Raw genomic sequence first — 20,688 nt, forward strand, 5'->3', positions numbered from 1 at the left:
CAAACCCTCTACAAAATAACCCCGGTATCGGATGTCAGTGTCTGTAACTGTCAACATACCATACAGTAGGTCATTTTCAGCAGGTCTGGGGTTTGTTCTTTCTTAAATGCAAGTTCTGTGTCAGAACTTCCTCCAAGTTTCCAACAGCTGAAAGATCACTGATCTTTCATTCCAGCCACTTTGCTGGCTGCCCTAGGGCTGCCTACAGCAGCTCCTGACAGCTCCACAAAGCTCTTCCTGACTAGTGTAAAGGACCAAAGTGCTGAATTTATCATGTAAGGACACCCTCCAGCATGTATTTCACATCACCTCTTTCTGAAGGAGCTACTTTTGGATATCTGAAAAGAAGAAAGAAAAGCTGTATACTAGACATTCAAATGCATGCAGAGGAGACAGACAAAAGACATTTGCATTTCAAATAGAGGCAATGGGTTCATTTCAAATATTTTAAGGCTATGAAATGTAGCACTTCTTGGTGGGGGGTCTCTTGCATGTCACCAAAAGACAGAATTCACCTTATTTTCACTCAGCCCCTCTAACATGTTCCTCACTGAAGGCAACACCAGACCCAGCTAAAGCTTCTGTGCACCGGTAACTTCTCCATGGCCACCAGTCTTAAACGCAGCACTTGAGAGACACATGCAAAGAGAAGATCACACTTGGCAGGCCACAGCCAGCAGCAGCCTCCACTGCTGGGGCCTTTAACCAAGCGACCACGTCAAAGCCTATTTCTGAGAGCAGAAATGCTGAGAAGCCCCGGGTGAAGCTCTCCGTGCACTTGATGCTCTGAGTCAGACAGAAATAACTGGTATTTGCCATTGTTTTAACAGACAAAGGCAGTATTTTGGCAGGGTTACAAAGCAAGGCCATTCTTTATATCAGCAATCGAGAGACTGTTCATCCCTGCTGAGGAACCTGACAGAGGAAACATTTAACAGCAATCTTGGGTACAACATTGTATTGGGACCTATTTTTACCATGTGCTCTGCGCTACACGCATTAATTGTTACAGCAACAATATTTGCTGACATATTCACTCAAATCATTTACAGAGTAGAAGCCCAAGAGACAAAACAAGCCCTTGCTCCACGAGACAGAGAGAGTCAGGCAGGATGCCACATTGCTTCCTGTGACACACAGAAAACCCTTATCTACAAGGGATGATCGCGCCGATAACCCAGCCCAGCGCCTGGTGAGCACCGCATCGCTGTCCCTGGCTGCTGGGCCCCAGGGTCAGACACCGGCCGAGCTCCATAGGGGTGAGGAAGGAGGGAATGGCCCAGGTTATGGATCACTATCACCCGGCCTCCTTCTGCTGAGCCGGTGTCCTCAGCATCAGAAGACATGGAGCTGCTGCAGCAAGTCCAGAGGAGGCCATGAGGATGATGCGGGGCTGGAGCAGCTCCCAGCCGGGTTTACAGACAATGTTTCAGGGAGAGCTTACAAAAGAAGTGCTGAGGCCTCTGATGGCCACAGTGGCCCCAGAGCACCCTCTTGAAAGCAGAAATTGGCCAGTTTTGACGAGGGCAGTCAATCCTCTGCAGTTTTGCACTGAGATCTTTTGCACCCTGCTGCCCACTGCTCCCTACACAGACACAACAGGAGCTACAGCACCGGGCACCACACACAGCTCGAGAGCTTGGACTGTCCTTGAGAGCAACAGCAATGTGAAACTCGCACAGTCTGTAGGGGACATCTGGACAAAACCAGTTCAAAATGCCACAGACCAAATGTAGGTAAATACAGGATTCAGAACCCAGAGCTGTTTGACAAATAGTAGTATCTTCCCATGGCTAATGGTATAAAACACGCAGCTGTTCCACCACCACAATTTACAGGGAAGGCATTTCTTCTGGAAGTAAGGGAACACTTCGTATATATTCCTAGCCAGACTCATTACTCTATTTATATTGTAAAATAAGACAGCATGGACTAAAAAGCCATACAGTTAAACAGTTCCATGCTCCAGATCATGGGCAAGAGGTCACTTTTCTATCGTGTGTTGCAGTCATCTGCATTTCTTACAGGTATCACGCAGTTTTCTGCAGCATGTTTTTCTGTGTGTGCTGATTCCTGTGGTATTTCAGCACCCATCAGGAAGGACACTGCTATTTTATAGGATCTCAGGGACCCGGAGAATCCATGACGTTTCTTAAAGGTTTCTTTAAAATAGCAAAGAAGCCAGCGTGCCACTTTCTAACAACTGCAATCTGTTCTTGGCACAATAAAGCTACAAGACTGAACAGAGTATCTTATCTCTGAATATACACATTTATCCTGAAGGAAGACCAACCCGCTATACACCGATCTAATCTGCATGGTGCTACACCATCCTCCTCTTACAGACACCCCACACAGGTGGACAACTCTCATGCTCTCTATAAATTACAGATGGAGTTTCAAGGACTGACACCAGATATGAACAGAGGTCTAGAAAATGCTCTGTGGAGCGTCTGCTCTGGAGTCATTGCTATTCCTACACCACTTGTGCAGTTCCACCAGGCCAGAAGACCCCGTGAGCTCGACCACAAGGCACTGAGCCAGGCTTCCCTCAAGTGCTCAGCTCGCTTGTTTATTCCTAAGAGAAAGCTCCTTTTCCAGCCAGATTTGCAGTTTCTTCTTTTTCTCTCTTTAAGCACTGATAAGATGAGAGATGTTGAAGCTGCAAGTTGGGCTCTATTACAGTTTTGGAAAGGATAAGTTTCAGCGTGTTACTGTAACAAACACAGGAGTGAAACTGGACGAGATGGAGATTTGAGCTAACGCTATTAAAATTTCTCCTTAACAACAATGCAGAGATACCCAGTGCCAAACACGATCTGGAGCCATCGACCAGCATGGACATGAATGAACCTAGCAGCTTCTGCAAAAAAATTACAGTCCTAAAACCAAATCCTCCTATTAAAGTAATTAAGTGTTATCAGAATCACAGGGCCATAATTAAACATGCTTTATAATTAAAACAGCATGTGTCCTAGACAGGGAACACAGCAACAAAGAGACTAGGACCACGATACTCTGCCAAAACACATGCCAAGTACCAAAAATCAGAAAAGCAGCGAAGCTCGTAGCAGAGTGCCTCTGCTCTCCTGACATACCCATCCCCGCTCCCGAGGGGCACCAGAACACCCAGAACTCCTCACAGCAATGCAAGATGTTGCCAAAGTTCAAGCAGAAATCTTGGGAACCAAGTGGAAGACACTGAGTGCAAGACCCAAAAAGCTGAGGAATGGAACAAGCATGAACTTTAACTCAAACAAGCCTTGTCCTACCTGGCAGCGGCTGAAGATATCCGAGAGGGATACTTGAACATTGAAGTGCTTCAGAACCCGCAGGGCCTGTTCTTTTGCCTTTTCTGAGCTGTTCACTGAGAAACACCTTCCTTCTGCTACCTGGGACTGCAGCTTCAAGAGAGAAGGCAAAACCAAAAAAGACAATAAATGATGCACTCCAGACATGGAGATCTGGGGAGGGGGGGTGGTTATAAGACAATTGGTTTGGTTTTAATTACAAATAATTAAAGTTAGGATGTGTTTACAGTCTAAATGTTGATCTAACAAGCACAACTGGCAATATAACACTAAGCCACTGCTGCAATAGCTCCGAGACTACCGAAGCACTGCTGTATTTTATATATATATGAAACATGATTGCCCAAGTCCCCTTCAAGTTATGATGTGGTGGTGTGGTGCTGACAGGGGTAGCAAGAGGAAACTGAATTTAAACACAGCTTTCACATGGAACTTGGCCAGATCACACACAGTGTGCAAAAGCGTAATCGTAGAATCATGGAATGGTTTGGGCTGGAAGGGATCTTAAAGCTCATCCAGTTCCAACCCCTGCCACGGGCAGGGACCCCTTCCACTAGAGCAGCTTGCTCCAAGCCCCTGTGTCCAACCTGGCCTTGAACACTGCCAGGGATGGGGCAGCCACAGCTTCTCTGGGCACCCTGTGCCAGTGCCTCAGCACCCTCACAGGGAAGAGCTTCTGCCTAAGGGCTCATCTCAGTCTCCCCTCTGGCAGGTTAAAGCCATTCCCCTTGGCCTGGCCCTACAGGCCCTTGTCCCAAGCCCCTCTCCAGCTTTCCTGCAGCCCCTTCAGGCACTGGAGCTGCTCTCAGGTCTCCCCTTCAGGAGCCTTCTCTTCTCCAGGCTGCCCCAGCCCTGCTCTCTCAGCCTGGCTCCAGAGCAGAGCTGCTCCAAACCCCGGAGCATCTCTGTGGCCTCCTCTGGACTGGCCTGAGGGACATGATGTCCAGTGACAGCTTTACCACTTCAACCAGGAGTTCACTGATGACTGATGAATTTGCAGCCACTGATGTGCAGTTTCTCAATGTTTGCTTCACATTTAGCAGAGAAGTTTGTGTTTGGGAACAAGCATTGGGAAGTTTCAGACACATCTTTATGAACAGAATGAGCACTCTCAGAGAGGTGGGATCAGCTACACTCAAGTAAAGGAAGCCACAGAGCCATTCAGTCCTTGCATAGGGCATACAAAGGCAAAGGAAGAAAGGGAAGCAGACATTCCCCAGGAAAGCATCGTACCCTGGGAAACAGTTGTTTTCCTTCTGCAATCCCTATGCAGTATTTTGAAGTTAAGGCTTTGCCAAGTAAGATTATGCTGGGTGCTGAATTACCTATTACATCAACTGTAGGCTCAAGGAACGAGCCTGGCTAAGGAACCTGTAGCATGGCAGGGCTGCACTTGCCTCACAGTGTCTCACCATGGGGGGAGTTTTTGATGCTCAGGTATTATGTAAGAAATTAGCAACCTATATTCTACAAACACTCCAACAAGCTACTTGAGTAGCTGGGATACACCTCGTGTGTAACCCAGAAGAGTTGCTCTCTTCCAAGTGAATTTCTGGGTAGTGAAAGAGCAAAGGAGCTGCAGCAGGCATCATCATGTTGCAACCACTGACTTGACGGGTTCCACATACTCCCACCAGCAGTCGGGTCTGAACTGTGTCTCATGAAGGGCTCTGAACATCTATTGCTGAGGGAAAGGGTGGGTTTTGCTTTGGGGCTTTTTTTGTATTTACAGGAACACAAACCCTCTCCAGCTTCCATCCGGATCCATGCCTGGTGCTTCCATTCCCTCCCTTCCAAGCCTGAAGAAACGTCTTTAAGTACTGAAACTATGTCAGTGCGGAGCCAGTCAGCAAACAAGAATCTCTGTGATAAAAAGCATGGGAATTGAGCTGCCTTTCACCTGCCAGTGAGGCCAAACAGAAACACTTTGTTCTGGATTGCTTGGCATGATTTCCACCCCTGCCCCAGTGGAGGGCAACCACTCTCCCCACTGAGGCAAGACTGAGCACAAGAAATATTCCCCCCCGAGCTTTGGCCATTCGGAACATCAAACCTCTCAAGACCCTTAATGTATTTTTTAGTACAGAAAACATGAAAAAGCCAAACCAGCTGTCACACTCACATCTGACTTTTCCTCTTCTCTACACCGCCCATCCCAGACCATGCAATGATACAATGCCAGAAAAATGCCAGAAGCTCGAAACACTTACAGTCTGATATGGGAGTCCAGAGGTTAAAATGACTCTTCCTTCCTGTCGGGCAATCTGGAAAAAACAGTAATAAAACAAATAATGAATGTGGGCTGAAGTTCCACTGGATTCAAGCTTTCCTTTCAAAGCAGAAGAACATGAACTGGTGATACCGAGTCATTCTCGATGCACACACCAGGCCAAGAGTATCTGGGTCTGGTTCAACAACATGCTCTTGACAGCAATAGGAGCTCAAGGTATCACTCACTACATGTCTCCTCCTTGCCAATACCTGCCTTGTGCTGGAACAAGCTACTTGTGCATCTGCACTGCAGATGGCCCAGGGAACTGATCCACCCTGAAATAATCCTATCAAAATCTTTTCTATCCCTTTTTTCGCCCCTTAACCCAGACTATTTCTATTTCCCCAGTGTGGTTCACAAACCAAAAAGCAGCTCTGCTCACACAGCAATGCACAGGAGAAAAAGACAAAACTAACCTAACCCCAGGTTATTCCAGAAAAAAAAAAAAGTACCATTAAATGTGCCTACAAACTTCTCAGACATTAAGAGAGTGATGCTCACTCCACTCCTTAAAGATAAGATGGTGTTACTCTTCCAGCAGCCCCACGCAGACATGCAGAAATGAGGCACCCTTTTCAGGCTGCTAGGAACATCTCCATCAGTTTCTCACCTCCTGACTTGCAATCCTGCCCTTTTATCAGAGGTCTTGGCCTTCAAGGGAAAAGTCTGTGCTGGATTATCAGGGGACTCATCACCCACACTTCTGACCTTCGCAGTGGAGTAGAGACACTTTCAAATGGTTTGGTGCCAAAAGCAGATACTAAATCTGGAAGTGCAGTTCTTCACAAGGTTGAAAGTGTGACTGATCTTCGCATGATGGAATGACATCCCCCCTCCCACCCTTCACCCCCTCCTCCAGGAGGGAAATAGTTTCATGGCCATAGTGATAGAAGGATTCCCATGTGAACCAGTACTTCAGCTCTGCTCGTGCTGACAAGAGATTGGCACCTCAAGGTAGGCACGAGGTTATTTCTCTTCTCTGGCTTGGATTCTGTTGGAAGCCCTGGGATGTTTCACTGTTTCCAGATGTGTGTCACGGAGGTCTCTCTTGTGGATCAGAATTTCAGATGCTCTCTCTGGATCGTTCTTTAACCCTGGCAGGAGGACACATCTGGGAGCAGAGTCCTGCTCCATTTCCCAGACAGTCTGACACCACCAGCTCAGCCAGAGAACACTGGGAAAACAAACCAAGGTTCTTAAACCGGGTCATGGGGAGCCACTGGATCTATGGCAACATGAAACAAGGTGAGAAGGCTCCAAAGCACAAACTCCCTGTGCCAGGCAGTCCTGAGGGAACGGTTGGACTTGATGATCTTAAAGGTCTTTTCCAACCTGATTGATTCTACAACTTGTTTCCTAGGTTGACCTTTCAGGTAGCTGCTTCCCTCCCTTTTTGGTGAAGTCACTCTTTGGCTGCCAGTTCTGCACTGAGAAAGTGATTGGCAACAACTTCTAAAGCATCTTCCTACAGGCAAAATTACTGGATTTCTCTCAAAATGAACCCTCACCCTCCATAAAGGAAAAAGTCTCCAAGCCCAGGAACCCTGAAGTGGCAGCAGAGACACCCTGTGCAGCATGAATCCTCCTACACACAGTCTGGGTTACTGAACACCCTGCCAACAAACCACCCTCATGACACATTAAGTCCAGTAAGGCACCAGCAAAAGTTCAGCACAGTGACTTGCTGACAAGGGAAAAGAGATGTGAAATTCCTCCAGACCCATGTGTGCCTCAGGGTAAGTCTGAGGATTTCACAGCTGGAACACTCCATTCTGACTTCCTGCATCCAGGGTTAATTAGTTCAAGCTTGATAAATCCCCTTATCTAAATGGCTCTGCAGAGACAGGCAAAGAACATCAAATAAAAAGGAGAAAAGCAATAACTCTTCCAGCGTGTTTTTCTGCCTCTGGAACAACGACTGGGAGAAGCCTGCAGAGCCAGAGCAGCCATGTGATAGCACACATCTGACTGAAACCACGGAGGATACGTGCTGGAGAAAAGGGTACGATTCCTTCTTTTTTTTCTGACAGAAGCAGTGGGAGGCAGTGCTGGGCCCAGCCAGGAGATCTGTGCTCTGAGATGCAAGTAAAAGGCCAAGAACGCCCTAAGTAGCGCGTTGGGATGGGTGTCAGGGCCTTGTGCTCCATGCCAAGTGCTGCAGAGAGGGCATTGGCCTCAGTTTCACAAACTATTACAAAGATAATAACTTCCTCTGGAAAAGGCTTAGACCTTCTGGATAGAAAGCACTCCCTAATAGCTTGGTATTATTACTTAGCCCTTAACATGCCTGTCTGTTCAGCCAACTTTCATCTTGCAGAGATGAATGAACTCCAATGAATTACTACAAGAGAGACCTGGAAGGACAACGACTGATGAGAGAGGGCAGAGAGGGACCCGATGTTTCAAAACCAGCACCAGCAGCAGAATGATTCATGATACCCTGAAGGATCCTGACTGAAGGTCAGTGAAGCCTTCATGAAACAGCAGCCCAAGTTTGCCCAAGCCCATGTATAGCTCCTGTTGGGCAATGCCACATGTCCTCGAAGAGGCAAACTGCTTCCTTTGCAGGGCAGCAGTGCAGGAAAAGCTGTGTCCCCACTTGCAGTGGCAGAGGTAGTGCAGTGACCCTGAGCCCAGGCCAGCAAGGTCCCAGTTCACACAGAAAGGGAGCAGACAGAAAGCATTTGCTTTTGGAAAAGCACTCAGATGAGGATCAACCAGAGAAATGGACCACAAACCTCAATCCAACCCTGGAGCATCTACCTGTTATCTCAGGCTCTTTAAAAACAGAGAGCAAACCAAGAGCTTAATAACTAAACACACTCCAAACAGCCCTGCAGTGCACTTGCTGTACTACTGGTACCGCAGACTTCTTTTCAGCATTCCCAAAACCCATCAATTGTACAAAGTTATTGCATGATTTCCTAATGTGTCCTTAAGCACCACACCAAAACCATCAGCCCAGTTTTGTTTCTTAATGTAAATTCCATTTGTATCAAGGTCTCCAATGAAGGATATCCTCTTGCTGACCAAACATCAAAAGCAAAGTCTTGATCTTAAAGGCAGAAGAGTTCTTCGTCTGTCCTCTGTGAATTCACAGGCTGAAAGGGAGGTAAAAGGACTGGCAAACCTGAAGAATGGTGTTTACAACAAAACCATGGAAAAATACATTCAAAACTGAGACAAGATCAGAGATCAGATTCCCCCACTACATGAAGCTCTGTTCACTGCAGTATTAGAAGTCCCCTTTGTTTCTCGTGGCTCCAAACCAGTTCAAGGCAATTTAGATCCAGGTGCCCATTGCTCCTGAGAACCATCCAAACCTGGCTCTCCTCTCCAACCTGTGGGTCACCTGGAGCTTTGGGGGCATTGGTATAATCTTGCAAGGGAACCTTCTACACCATGGGAGCTGCAGGAAGCCAGTTCTACCAGCCTTTTGGTTATTATCACACTTCAAAAGACACCAGGTTTGCCTTAGTGTGCAAATAATTCTTAGGCATGAAGATGATTTTGAAGACCAAGAGCACAGTCCATTAAAAAAATAAAACAAATTAACCCACAACTCAACTCTTACAAACAAGTGCCCCAGAAGACTACCAAAAATTTCTTAGAAGCTTCTGCTCTACTCCTGAAGTACAACATTGCAAGATCTATTGTAGTCACCTCAGGCTGGTGTACGACCCTTTAAAGTTAGCATGAGAAGCATCCCTCTGCTCTACCTCATTCTGCAAACCTGCAGAGAAAAGACCACCACCCACTGAAACTTTCCTACCTCCTTCCAATTACCCATCTAGAAGAGCCCAAAAGATAGGTATAAAAATCACTACAAAGAAGAGTGTGCGGAAGATAAGCTGGAAGATGTGGCTGGAAACACAAGGGCAGAGCACTGTGCCAGGGGCTCAGTACCCTCACAGGGAAGAGCTTCTGACTAAGAGCTCATCTCAGTCTCCCCTCAGGCAGGTTAAAGCCATTCCCCTTGGCCTGGCCCTACAGGGCCTTGTAAGAAAAGTATTAATTGGAAATAACAAGTCGTTTGTATGGACAAGTGCAAATGCAAAGGGTGGTTTACCTCAGTGATGGCACCTGCACACACTGAAGGATGCTGCAAAGGAGATCAAATCTCCACATTCTTTACCAGATAGAGACATTCTTTACTTTGGGATGGAGTCAGAAGCCCCTGGTGAGGACCAGCAGGATGCACAGAGTGCAGGATTCAAGAGAGGCCTCCCTTCATGCCCCACAGCAGGGAGCCAGGCCTGGGCCAGCCTGGCCACTACCCTAAGCCCTCCCCAAGGGTCTATAGGAAAACACCAAACAAACCCATAGCTGCCCCAGCACAGCCTGCACATGTCTCAGGCTTTTAAGTTTGGTGCAGGACAAGACCCACCTGCTTACCAACACTTGAAGTCACTTTAAGAAGCAACAGGAGTGAGAACAAGAAGAAGCAAATGCCAGGCGATTCAGGAGTTCTTGGCACACGGAGATGTGTAACATGACTGACATGTCATCTGAGTGAAATGACTTTGAATGGACACTGTACACAACTACGTGTTCCTGGTGACACTAGTTTGAGACTGGTGAGAGAACACCCAAACCATCTCTCTTGTATTCAGTGACAAGGATCCAAACCTTTCTCCTGGCCTTTGCAATAACATTTACAAGCCTTTGGGCACAGGGTGGTCAACATTCAACTCCTACTAAATCAGAATGAGACAGATACAAAGCAGGGTGGGAGGGGTCTATTTTTATCTTTGATTGTCCAAGCAGAGATCAAAGGCTCTGCAATACAGTAACACTCCAAAGGCTTTTGATAGTGAAAGGATGTTTGTCCGGTCACCATAGAGAAAGCAATGCAAAACATCCTGTCCGTGGCACGATAAGGTATCAGGATGAGAAGCGGAGCTGGGGCTCTGGGGGCAGGCACTGGGAACGAGTTTGTTTAAATGACTTGTGCAAGTCTGGCAGAGATGAGATATTAATTATTTCTGCAGAAGTCAGAGCCTGCCCAGGATCCAGGCCAAGCAGACATCTGAAGAGGAAACATCCTGTGCACCAGGGTGCACAGGTGATCTGTGCGCATTTGACAGCAACACACTGTGTGGGCTGGATATCTCCAGTTCTGGCACAGTAGAAATATGTCTGAAATGAAGCAGCATGTGCCTCTCCCCCAAAAGGCAGGGGGTCAAAGCTGCTACGTGAGTCCAGATCAATGTTCATTGTCCCCATATATGTTAGAGACTTCTCGCTTCCCAGATACTTCATTGCAAGTTGCGGCTGATCAGCTTTGAATCATCTCACAAGTTGGTAGCCAGCTAGGAGGTTATACGGCCATTTCATAGAGTCAGAGACTGGTTTGGGTTGGCAGGGACCTTAAAGCTCATCCAGCTTCAGCCCCTGCCATGGGCAGGGACACCTTCCACTAGAGCAGCTTGCTCCAAGCCCCTGTGTCCAACCTGGCCTTGAACACTGCCAGGGATGGGGCAGCCACAAACTCCCAGAGAAACAGAAACAAGTAAGGTTTGAGATTGCGGCACTCTCTGCTCACTTCCTCTCTCCTGGAAATGGAGAACCAAGGCCCCAGACTGCTGCAGGGACTAGATAACACTAGCTGCCATGTGGCACAGCTTCTTGGACTGAGCCAGAGGACCTGGTCTCAACATGGCACAGGAGGAATGTGCTGGCATGTCCTGCCACCCCGCTGCCTGTTGGGCTTGGGTGAGTAACCAGTGCCGTTACACAGTGAGCAGCAGGCCTTCTTCAGGGAGTGCATGTGGGAGTTATAAACATACCCTATGGACATGACTAACCTCAGCAGCCTTCCTATGGTCATCGCCATTCTCCAGCATCCGGACGTCCACACCAAGGCAGCGAAGATAGCGCCCGAGGCCTTGCAGCATGTTATCACAGACCACACTGAACTCCTTTGGAGAGATGGGAGCAGGGCGATGCAGGGTCTCCGTTCTGGATCCTCGGCATTGCTACAGTAAGGCAGAGATTCATAAGGAACACAACAGAAGGCTGCCTTCCATACACTTGTGTGTTGCTTCCCTACAGTCACCTGCCATGGCAAATCCAACTGCCCCCTTCCACCTGTATTACAATTTCCCCCCATGCTCTATCTACAAAACTCCCCCTTCCTCCTTCATGTCCCTTCTACACGGCTCACCTACCACTTGGGCAGGAGGCAGCATATGATGGGGCGCATTCTGAAATCGCTCCTCATTCACCAGCCACACAGCCCGAGGATCTGCAGCCTTCCAGTGGAGAAATCCCAACCTGGCCTTCTATGCCCTACGCAGCCATTCATTTTCATCAGTGCACAGAAACACATCTTCAAGACTCCTATTCCCCTATAGAATTAGACTGCAACTAATGTGCATGTGCCAAAGTTACGATCTGGGGAGGGGATCTGGCAGACAAACAGGTAGACAAAGCAACCACGTCAGCTTTGTTACCTTCGGAAGATTAAAAACGGGCAGTGCCTGAATTCTGTTTATTTTATTTCCAATGGCTGCTGCTGGGAGAGTTCCTGCAGTGGGATATGTCGATGGGAGGCTCCCAGAAGTACAATAGCTAAATTCATGGAGAAGGGAAGTCATTAAGGAACCTCCAATGTTCAGCTTTTGCCTCCAGGAACTTGAATCAGCTGCAATGACTGAAGGACACAGCCACCATCTATGCAGGGCTACTGTGTCTTTCAAAACAGAGAGTTCCTGCAGCATTGCAGATGGGCTCTGCAGGAGCTCTACCAATGTGCTGCTGCACCTCCCAGAAGCTGGCACATCCAAAGCTCTGCAGCACTGGGTAGACTTCTGCAAGGACCTTGGTGGATGCAGCTGAGACATCAGAGTGCTGTGACAAGGGATCAAGCTGACCATTCCATGCCAAGGTAGCTGGAAGACACTAACCCTGTGCTGCTGCTTGTGTTGTAGCAGATGGGAGGGAGCAGCAGCTGGCTGTCAGTGCATGTTTACTCAATGACCAGCAATGGCCCAGGTAGCTTTTTTTTTCTCATGTTTCATGCCAGCAGAGAGCAAAAAGCTTATAAAGGAGAAAAGCGTCATTAGCCTCACTTCAGACAGTGGAGCAGGGAACACTGGGAAAGAGCTTGGAGCTGTGCAGGATGCAGAGTCAGAAGGACCTGCCTCTTTGAGTCCCAGTCCAGGTTTTACCAGTTACCTCCTGCTTAGTGAATCTGACTGTACAGAACAGAGATGACCTGTGAGTTCACAAGGTAATTCAAGCCTGAAGTACTTACTTTTCCCATCTCTGCAGCAGCCAGTCAGATTTGTTGTAACATACAACATTCCCATGAACAGAGCACTTAGCAAACTACCGGGCAGCTTTGTGTTTTACTGCCTAAGACTAATGGCATACTGTCCATTTACACACACTTGATAAGGAGGACCCTGAAAAGGTGGCTATAATCAACAGCCTCTCAGTCCAACCATGGAAGGTGCCATTGACTTCAGGAGCTAAACATGCATTTGGGACTATCCAGAAGGATACACAGCCATAGAGAGTCTTCTCAGGTAATAAATTACACTGGTTTTCTGCTGATGTTTTCATAGATGCATAAGCAACCAGATGGGACCATTTTAAAAGTAAAACCCTACAGGGACCAGTCACATTCCAAGATATTTAAACAGTCACCCAGCTCCAAGTTATGACCTGTGGAGTTTTAAAGCTCTGCCACAAAACACATTGCAGGGGAAGCCAGGCATGGAGTACATGGTGGTGAGCGGGGAGACACAGACAAGCCATCAACAGAAAGGCTTTTTTGATGGAGCTTGGTTTTAACTTTGCAGGCACAATAAAGGAGGCATTCCCAAAGGAAAACCAAGGTGTAGCTCAGTTAAAAACAAAAGTAAGGAATGCAGCACTTGAACAGAATTCAAACCCACACCACTGGGGAAACATAGAAGGAACATTTCTACCAGCAAGGTTAGCTGGACTCTGCCACACAGACCTGCACTGAGCTTTTGAGAAGACAAATGACCCTGAAATTGCAGGAGAGCTGAACCAAGGCACGCAGAGGAGAAAGCACATCTTGGCAGTGCAGGGAGGGGTAAGGAAGAGCTTTGCTGCAATAGTCCTGAGAACAGACAGCAAACAGGCATGCCATGCATAGCTAATGGCATGACTGAGAGACAAGGCAACATATGATTTGCAGGGGTCTTGAGCAACATGCAGCTCTTTGAAGATGTTTACAAACCTGTCCAGAAGGTGACAGTGCCTCTTGTTTATTCAGCTGCTTCTTTGCCTTGGGTTTTATGATCTCCTTTCCCACCAGACTCTCTGTCAGGTCTGAGCTCAGCCCAAAGCTCTCTGGATCCTTACAGAGTTTCTCATAGATCTCCAGCAAACAGTAGGCATCTGAAGCTGAAGATAAAGAATGTGAACCTCAGCATCTTTCCTGATGCAAGGAGCACCCCTCACCTTTGTACATGCAGCACAAACCACCTGTGAAGCTCCAACTTAACTAATGTCATCCTCTGCACTCCTTCACTGATGTAGTGAGCATCACAGCCTAACACCACCACAGAGTCAAGGTGGAGGAGCCCAAAAAGGCACTGCTGTCTCTGGCTCTAAGGCAATGTAAACTGTAGTGTGCCTGTTCCAACCACCTCAGACAGCTTCAGCCAAGCCATTTTACTCTCCATTGTTCCTGAGCAGCGGCTTGCCCACGGTTTATTACCGCATCCCAGCTCTGGGAAGGTAACTTCCCCTTAGATGCAATATCTGACAAAGTAATAACCGAGCTGTTTGCAATCCCCTGCCCACACGCGCTGCCATGCGGCTCCTGTTCCTTGCAACGGGAACTGTCTAAGTCTCCAAGCCAGTTTGACGAGTCCTGGTGATTAACTTTTGTGGGAACTGTGTCAGCTTCAAGGACAGCTGAACTGAACACAGGGCTGGTTCACTCCACTAGACTGTCCTTTGATGCCTCAGGAAAAGACTGAGACCCAGCCTTGTGGCCCTGGGGTAATCAGCAATAAACTCCACTGGTCCCTCCACAGTACGAAGGCTGTGCTGCAGTTTCTGACACCATGTCTACCCATTTTTAACTGCTCTAACAAGCACTTCACTGTGACAAATGAACACAGCACTTGTTCCCCAGAAAGGCTGTGTAATGAGGCAGAAGGAAGTGGACTTTCTTCCTTTCAGTTACTGAGAGGAGTTTCCACTGAGGTGATGTTTCATCAGACAAAATCTGCAAAGCACAGGAATTCTTTTATAAGGGAAATAATGAATCACTGGACAGTTTAAACATCAACCACCAAAGCCATGTCCGCAAAGGACAAGCGTAACACGTGCTGGCTTCTCTGAGCAGGAGCTAATCTGCAAAGCCACTTTCTTCATTTGCTACTGAACAATTTTCCCGGTGACAGAGAACAACCCAGCCTGTAACAGGCAATCTGCAGCACCTTGCCACGCTCAGTGACCAGACCTGCATAGAGGATCTGCTCCTCCCGGAGAGGCCGTTTCTCCCAGTTAGAAAGTTGCTCTGTTTTATCTAGCGGTTTCCCCAGCACATATTGCACCAAGAGGCTGAGTCCTTTCTCTGGCTGCTTGACTCCTCTCCCCTCATTGCTCTGCCCCAGGGACAGGACATCGACCTCCTGGCCACCCTTCTTCCAGTCAATGGAGCGCTTCTGCAGCTGATGGGAAGGAAAAAACAGAAACCACCTGGTTAGAAACCAACTTCTACAACATCTCCTGTTCCAGTGGGTGGGGCCATGCAGCAACCCTATCATCTTTATCTCTTGCCTGGCATATTGAATCCCTTGTCTCAGACAAGGGCTGGGATGGCATTAGATATATACGGCGTCTGGTTATTTGTTTAACAAACACATGCTGGAAAGAAATCAGTTTCATAGCCAAGGAAGGGAAAAGAAGTGCACTGTTGTAGAGCACTGCATCAGAGCAACCACAGCAGAGTGGAGCTGTGGCTGGGACTTGTCAGAGGTCTGCAGGGTGCTCAGCAGCGCTGGAGGCCGTTGGGCACCGATTCACTAAGAGAATAGCAGCAGTAGTTCAGCACCTTTGTCCTCCTAGTTCCAGTGAGAAAAGGCATTCCTGTGACACAGCGGGCAACTGCCCTTCTGTGGCGGCCATGTATCAGATTAAACTGAGCCAGTGGCTGTTGGCAGGTACCTCAGACCCTGCAGCACTTCCCAGGTTAAACTATCAGTCCCAAAGATCTGGATTCGCCCCAACCCACAGCCTTCAGCACACTCTGTACATTTCACCCACGAAAATGGTTGAACTTCATATTTATGCAGACTGTTACAGACTGTGTGCAACCCCAGAGCAGAAATCCCTGTGCTGAATTTACCAGCAGCCCTCCTCCGAGCATTAACTCCAAAACATCTGCTCCAATACTGCATGCTCTTGGATACCAGAATGCCTACAGGAATTTGCTGTTTACGACTTGGGCTCAGCCACCATCCCCTACCTGAATGGAGCTATGTCTCCATTTCAATTGCTCTTTCCGAGCTTTTACAAAGGCTGTGAAACAGTTATGAGCATATCAAGCTCTAACTTTTTAGCTGAAAACTAAATGCTTGTCTTTTTACAGAATCACACTACCCTCAACATCACAGTGGAAAAGGTCTGTTTTCTCATTAGGCATGTCCCTGCCAACACAGGATACAAAAACGCAATGCTGTGAATTCATGACAGTTATCTACAAGCAAATGCAGCAGACACAGCTCTCCATATCTTCATGTGTTCATCCTTACTCGTTTGTCCACTGTGAGTAGGTCCACCACTCCCTGGGCTTTCTTATCTGTGTCTTTCAAAGCAGACCACGTGGCTGCAAGGTTGCTAAGGTCTCCAGACATCCCATAACCTGGAGGAAAGAAAAGCCCAAATCATACAGGTCAGAAAACCCAGATCGTGGGGCTGATGCACGGAAGCTTTTTCTCGTTCAGAGCCACAATGCTGACAATATCTGTATGAACTGGTGAAAAGACTGTCCAGACAGGGAGCAAGGGAGGCTCCTGACGCTCCTGCTCCTAAGAGAACTTGCAGATGAAGACTGGGACAGAAGAGGTGGACGAAGAATGTGGAGTTTAAGGTCAACTTACTTGCAATCTGCTGTGTCAGTGAAAGGCAGTTTGGAATTTGCCCTTGAACTCCCGATTTAACAACTCCTGCCAAAAGCCTCCAAACAGGCTCTAAAGCCAGGTATGGTAAACTGGAGAGCTCTGGTGTCCAGCACAGCAGCTTTGGGACAGGGCCAGCAAATCCAGAAAGCTCTGGATGGCAGACATCCTTAGACCACTGGAGGTTAGGTGCAAGTCGGGGTTTAAGTGTAGAACTAAGACTATCCCAAGGCTGAGGGGGGATTCTATTACATCAGAAATCTGGGGTCTGACCTGAAATGGGAAGACATTTCTATCAATCCCCTGCTTTCTGGCATGGCAGTATTTAAATACCCAGGGTTACAAAAGCTGGTTCCATGATAAGAGAATTTAGAGAATGACAAATCCAAGAGGATCTAGGAATTGTATAAAATAAGCTGGATATTAAGACCTGAAGTGGGGGGAAGAGAAGCACATTACCTAGTTTAGTGATGGATGCATCTGAAAAGAGCTTTTGGATGAAATGGGGAAGCTTCTCCGTCTCACCATCCACCTCAGCTTGCTGGAAGAGCCGGGGCAGGTCAAGCAGGAACACCTCATCCTTCAGAGCGATCTGAAGGAGGGAGACACGGGGCTTCCCAACCATGCCGAAAGTAGGCCTGCACTCCATGTCAATGCCAACAACCTGGGCGGGCTGCAACACAGACAAAAGCCTTCTTCACGTAGGGACTGTACACTTAGAATCCCAGACTCCTTTGTGTTGGAAAGGACCTTAAAGCTCATCCAGCTCCAACCCTCCACCACAGGCAGGGACCCCTTCCACTAGAGCAGCTTGCTCCAAGCCCCTGTGTCCAACCTGGCCTTGAACACTGCCAGGGATGGGGCAGCCACAGCTTCTCTGGGCACCCTGTGCCAGTGCCTCAGCACCCTCCCAGGGAAGAATGTCTTCCTCATAGCCAACCTAAACATCCCTTGTTTAAGTTTGAAAGCAGCCTGGATAATCCTTGTCCAGAACATGAGCCGCTCCTTTCCAACAACTGCAGCTCTTTGCTAGGGTGCAGACTTCTACAGAGACAAGTAACTTCCATAGCACTGCCATAACTTTCCAAGTTACCCCTGCAGGGACCTTTCCTGGCACAACAATTCCCAATGTGTTGCCCAAATTGGACAAGCCTAAGGGAAGCAGCTGTTCTTGACTTGAGGAGGGAGACATTTCATGCCAGTGGCCCACATCCAACCCTGTGTCCCAGCCTGCTGTGGAGTTTCTGCTCCTTGACCCTGCAAAGTAAATACCAGAGTAACACTCACCTGCAGCACCTTTTCCCAGCACTGCAGCATCTCTTCCCATGTCTGCAGGAAGTGAATATTTGCCCGTGGAATAGGAAGTTGGTAATAATCCTTCTTCTTACTCTCTTCATAATTATCTGCTTTTGTGGCTTCTTCAACTCTGCACAGAATCAGATGCAACAGCTTTAGGCCATGTAATGAGAGGAAATCCTGGATTGGAGGAACATCAGAAGTCTTAAGCTCCTTATTTCCTCCCCTAGCCCTCCATTTCCCCATGGCACTCAACTCTCTCACCCTCTTTCCTCACTTCCCCTGCAACCTCGGTCTCTTTCATCCTCTCTCTCAGTTCCTGTCACACAATGGCTCTGAACCCAAGATCTCACCACACACATGCACTGTGCCCACTGCAGAGAGCCCCCAGCCCCAGATACTTGCTGGAGCCCAAGTCCCCAGCCCTGTCTTCAGTGCTCAGCTCTGCTTCCCAGAACTGACTCAATGGATGACAAAGTTGGGCAGCTCTTTCCACATCCAAAGGTAACACATTCTAGATTTACTGCTTTTTGCCATAGAGGTTAACATGGAAGTCTGCTGGCTCCCACAATGTAACAGAACAAAGTCAGGTCTGATCAGTGCTCTGTCCAAATGGGAGCTTCACACTTCCCCACAGCACAAACTGCCTCCATAAGTCTCTCACACTGCTCCACACCAAGGTCACTGCCAGCTAGGAATGAGTGAATCTGCCTCATCGTTTCACAGTGCAACAGACTGGGAAGGCTTCACGATCTCCCTGATGCCATCCGGCATCTCCTCCATCCCCTTCCCTGTGAAATGTCCACAAAGGCTGCACAAGAACATTTGTCCTGCATTGCACAGGGATGAAATGAGAAAAGCTCAGAAACAGTTTCAAACCCACCTACATTTAGAGGAAGGCAGCCCCAGAGTGAGCCTGTGCTGCACCCTGCACTTAGCTTTCAGATGGCACCATGCAGAGAAACCCAGTATCTGTGATGGATACCCCAGGAATGCTGGGAGACGCAGACACGAGCTAACTGACTTCCTATGGCAGGATCTTACACAGCACGTTTTCTTTCCAGAGTGGGGCAGAGTCTCTTGCAGGGGACCTGGAGCTGGGAGGTCAGCACACTGCTGGGGTGCCTCAGCCACATGATGCAATCACAGGAAGAAATGAATGACAAATATCCAGCTATTTTGGACATGTCACAGATTCCTGGATAGTCTCTTTCCCATAAAGATTTGAAACAGTTTATTAGTTGAGGAACTGTTTACTAACCTTCTGTTTAGGGGCCTGTGTGACTAATTCTGTAGCACAGCAGCTTCCACTGTACAAACACTCTTTCCTGGGGGTTTGTGTGCATGGGGAAGTCAATATTTGTGTAAGGTATTTAATGAAGGGGTGCAGCCTCGGGTCTCCAGCAATATCCTCACCTGCAGAGATCAGGAGCCACACGTGGTGTGAGCAGTGGCAGAGCTGATGTCATTTATATGCTGGTACCACCTTGTTCTCTGCAATGTGAACATCCTCTCTGGGAACCTGCTGCTTTGTTAGCTCAACAGATAAGGCTGGCAGTGTGACTGGGTTCCATGGCTCTGCTGACTTGGCAACAGCTATTACAGCAGGTGTAGGACGGGATGAGTAAAAGGGATTTACCCATCCAGCACAGCTCCTCGTGAGCAGCAGAGCACATCCCCGTCCGCATGCCTCCAATCCACCCACACAACACAGGATTCCCAAGGCACAGGGATGATGTGACGGTTTTTATCCTTCTAGATGTACAGTCTGTGGCTAAATCACACTCCTGCTAACCAGCCCTTCATGTTTTGAGGGATTACCCCTCGTGCAAAACCCTTGTGGTTACCAGCTGGTGGTTGGTGCAGCTTTAGGAGGGAGGAAGAGGGCAGCACCAGCAGCGCACCAGAGCAAAGCAGAAGCACGTCCTAGACACACAAGAGTTTCCTGTGCTCCAAGAAAGCCATGTCCATCTATCTGCAGCAGTGGGCTTTCCAGATGGTGTTTCGAGTGTGATTACATCTGTGTCACATTTCCTGAGGTTACACGGGGCTTGAACACAAACCAGTGCAGATCTACATTATGGAAAGATCAGATCCATGAAGCTCAGCACACAAACTCTTCAAGGCCATCTGTGAGACCCTCCCAGAATCATCAGCATTAAACAATAATAATACACTGTTGTCTCATCCACCTTCTGTGTAATCCAGATCAGTCAAATTTATGCTTAAAAATTACAATTTCTACTTATGAAAGATGCAGTTTTTGCAGCTCTTCCAGAAGAAGGAAATTTGCTGTGATTTTGAAGGCAGCAAACCTGATGTGAACCTGTTAGAGGAGGTAACCTACTCAGTCTCAGCCTTGGTCATCTTAAAATGGTCTCCTTGTCCCCTAGTGAGACATTGGTGTTAAGCAGGCAGCCAGTGACAGGTCCTAACTGCTGGCTGGAGTTTGTAATTCTGGCATATGACACAAGTAGGAAAGTTTTGCACTAAGAACATAAAGTAAAGGAAGCGTCCAAATCATCTTATTCAACTGCACGTTCTGCAGGAACAGGGGAAAGCCCCAGACTACCTGAGGCAGGAGATGAGCATGGTCATGGACATGGGCATGGGCATGCAACTCATGCAACAGATATGGCAAGAGGAACACTTTCTGCTCTCACACCAAGAGCACAGGGCTTAAAGCGTCCAACTTGTT

The 20,688-nt window shown here is 48.0% G+C and overlaps 1 protein-coding gene across 1 annotated transcript in view; it reads right to left on the bottom strand.

Moving 5' to 3' along the window:
- Nucleotides 1–20,688, bottom strand: part of EXD3 (exonuclease 3'-5' domain containing 3) — a 287,857-nt gene that overhangs the window by 125,081 nt on the left and 142,088 nt on the right. The window contains 8 exon segments of the mRNA XM_057419277.1: nucleotides 3,273–3,404; nucleotides 5,522–5,575; nucleotides 11,391–11,561; nucleotides 13,799–13,965; nucleotides 15,035–15,245; nucleotides 16,329–16,438; nucleotides 17,154–17,367; nucleotides 17,982–18,120. Coding sequence (XP_057275260.1) covers nucleotides 3,273–3,404; nucleotides 5,522–5,575; nucleotides 11,391–11,561; nucleotides 13,799–13,965; nucleotides 15,035–15,245; nucleotides 16,329–16,438; nucleotides 17,154–17,367; nucleotides 17,982–18,120 — 1,198 coding nt within the window.

The sequence above is a fragment of the Pezoporus wallicus genome, unplaced genomic scaffold (assembly GCF_028554395.1).
Source record: "Pezoporus wallicus isolate ANWC-B61680 ecotype Strahan unplaced genomic scaffold, APGP_CSIRO_Pwel_v1 contig_10790, whole genome shotgun sequence".
In the NCBI taxonomy this organism is placed as follows: domain Eukaryota; kingdom Metazoa; phylum Chordata; class Aves; order Psittaciformes; family Psittacidae; genus Pezoporus; species Pezoporus wallicus.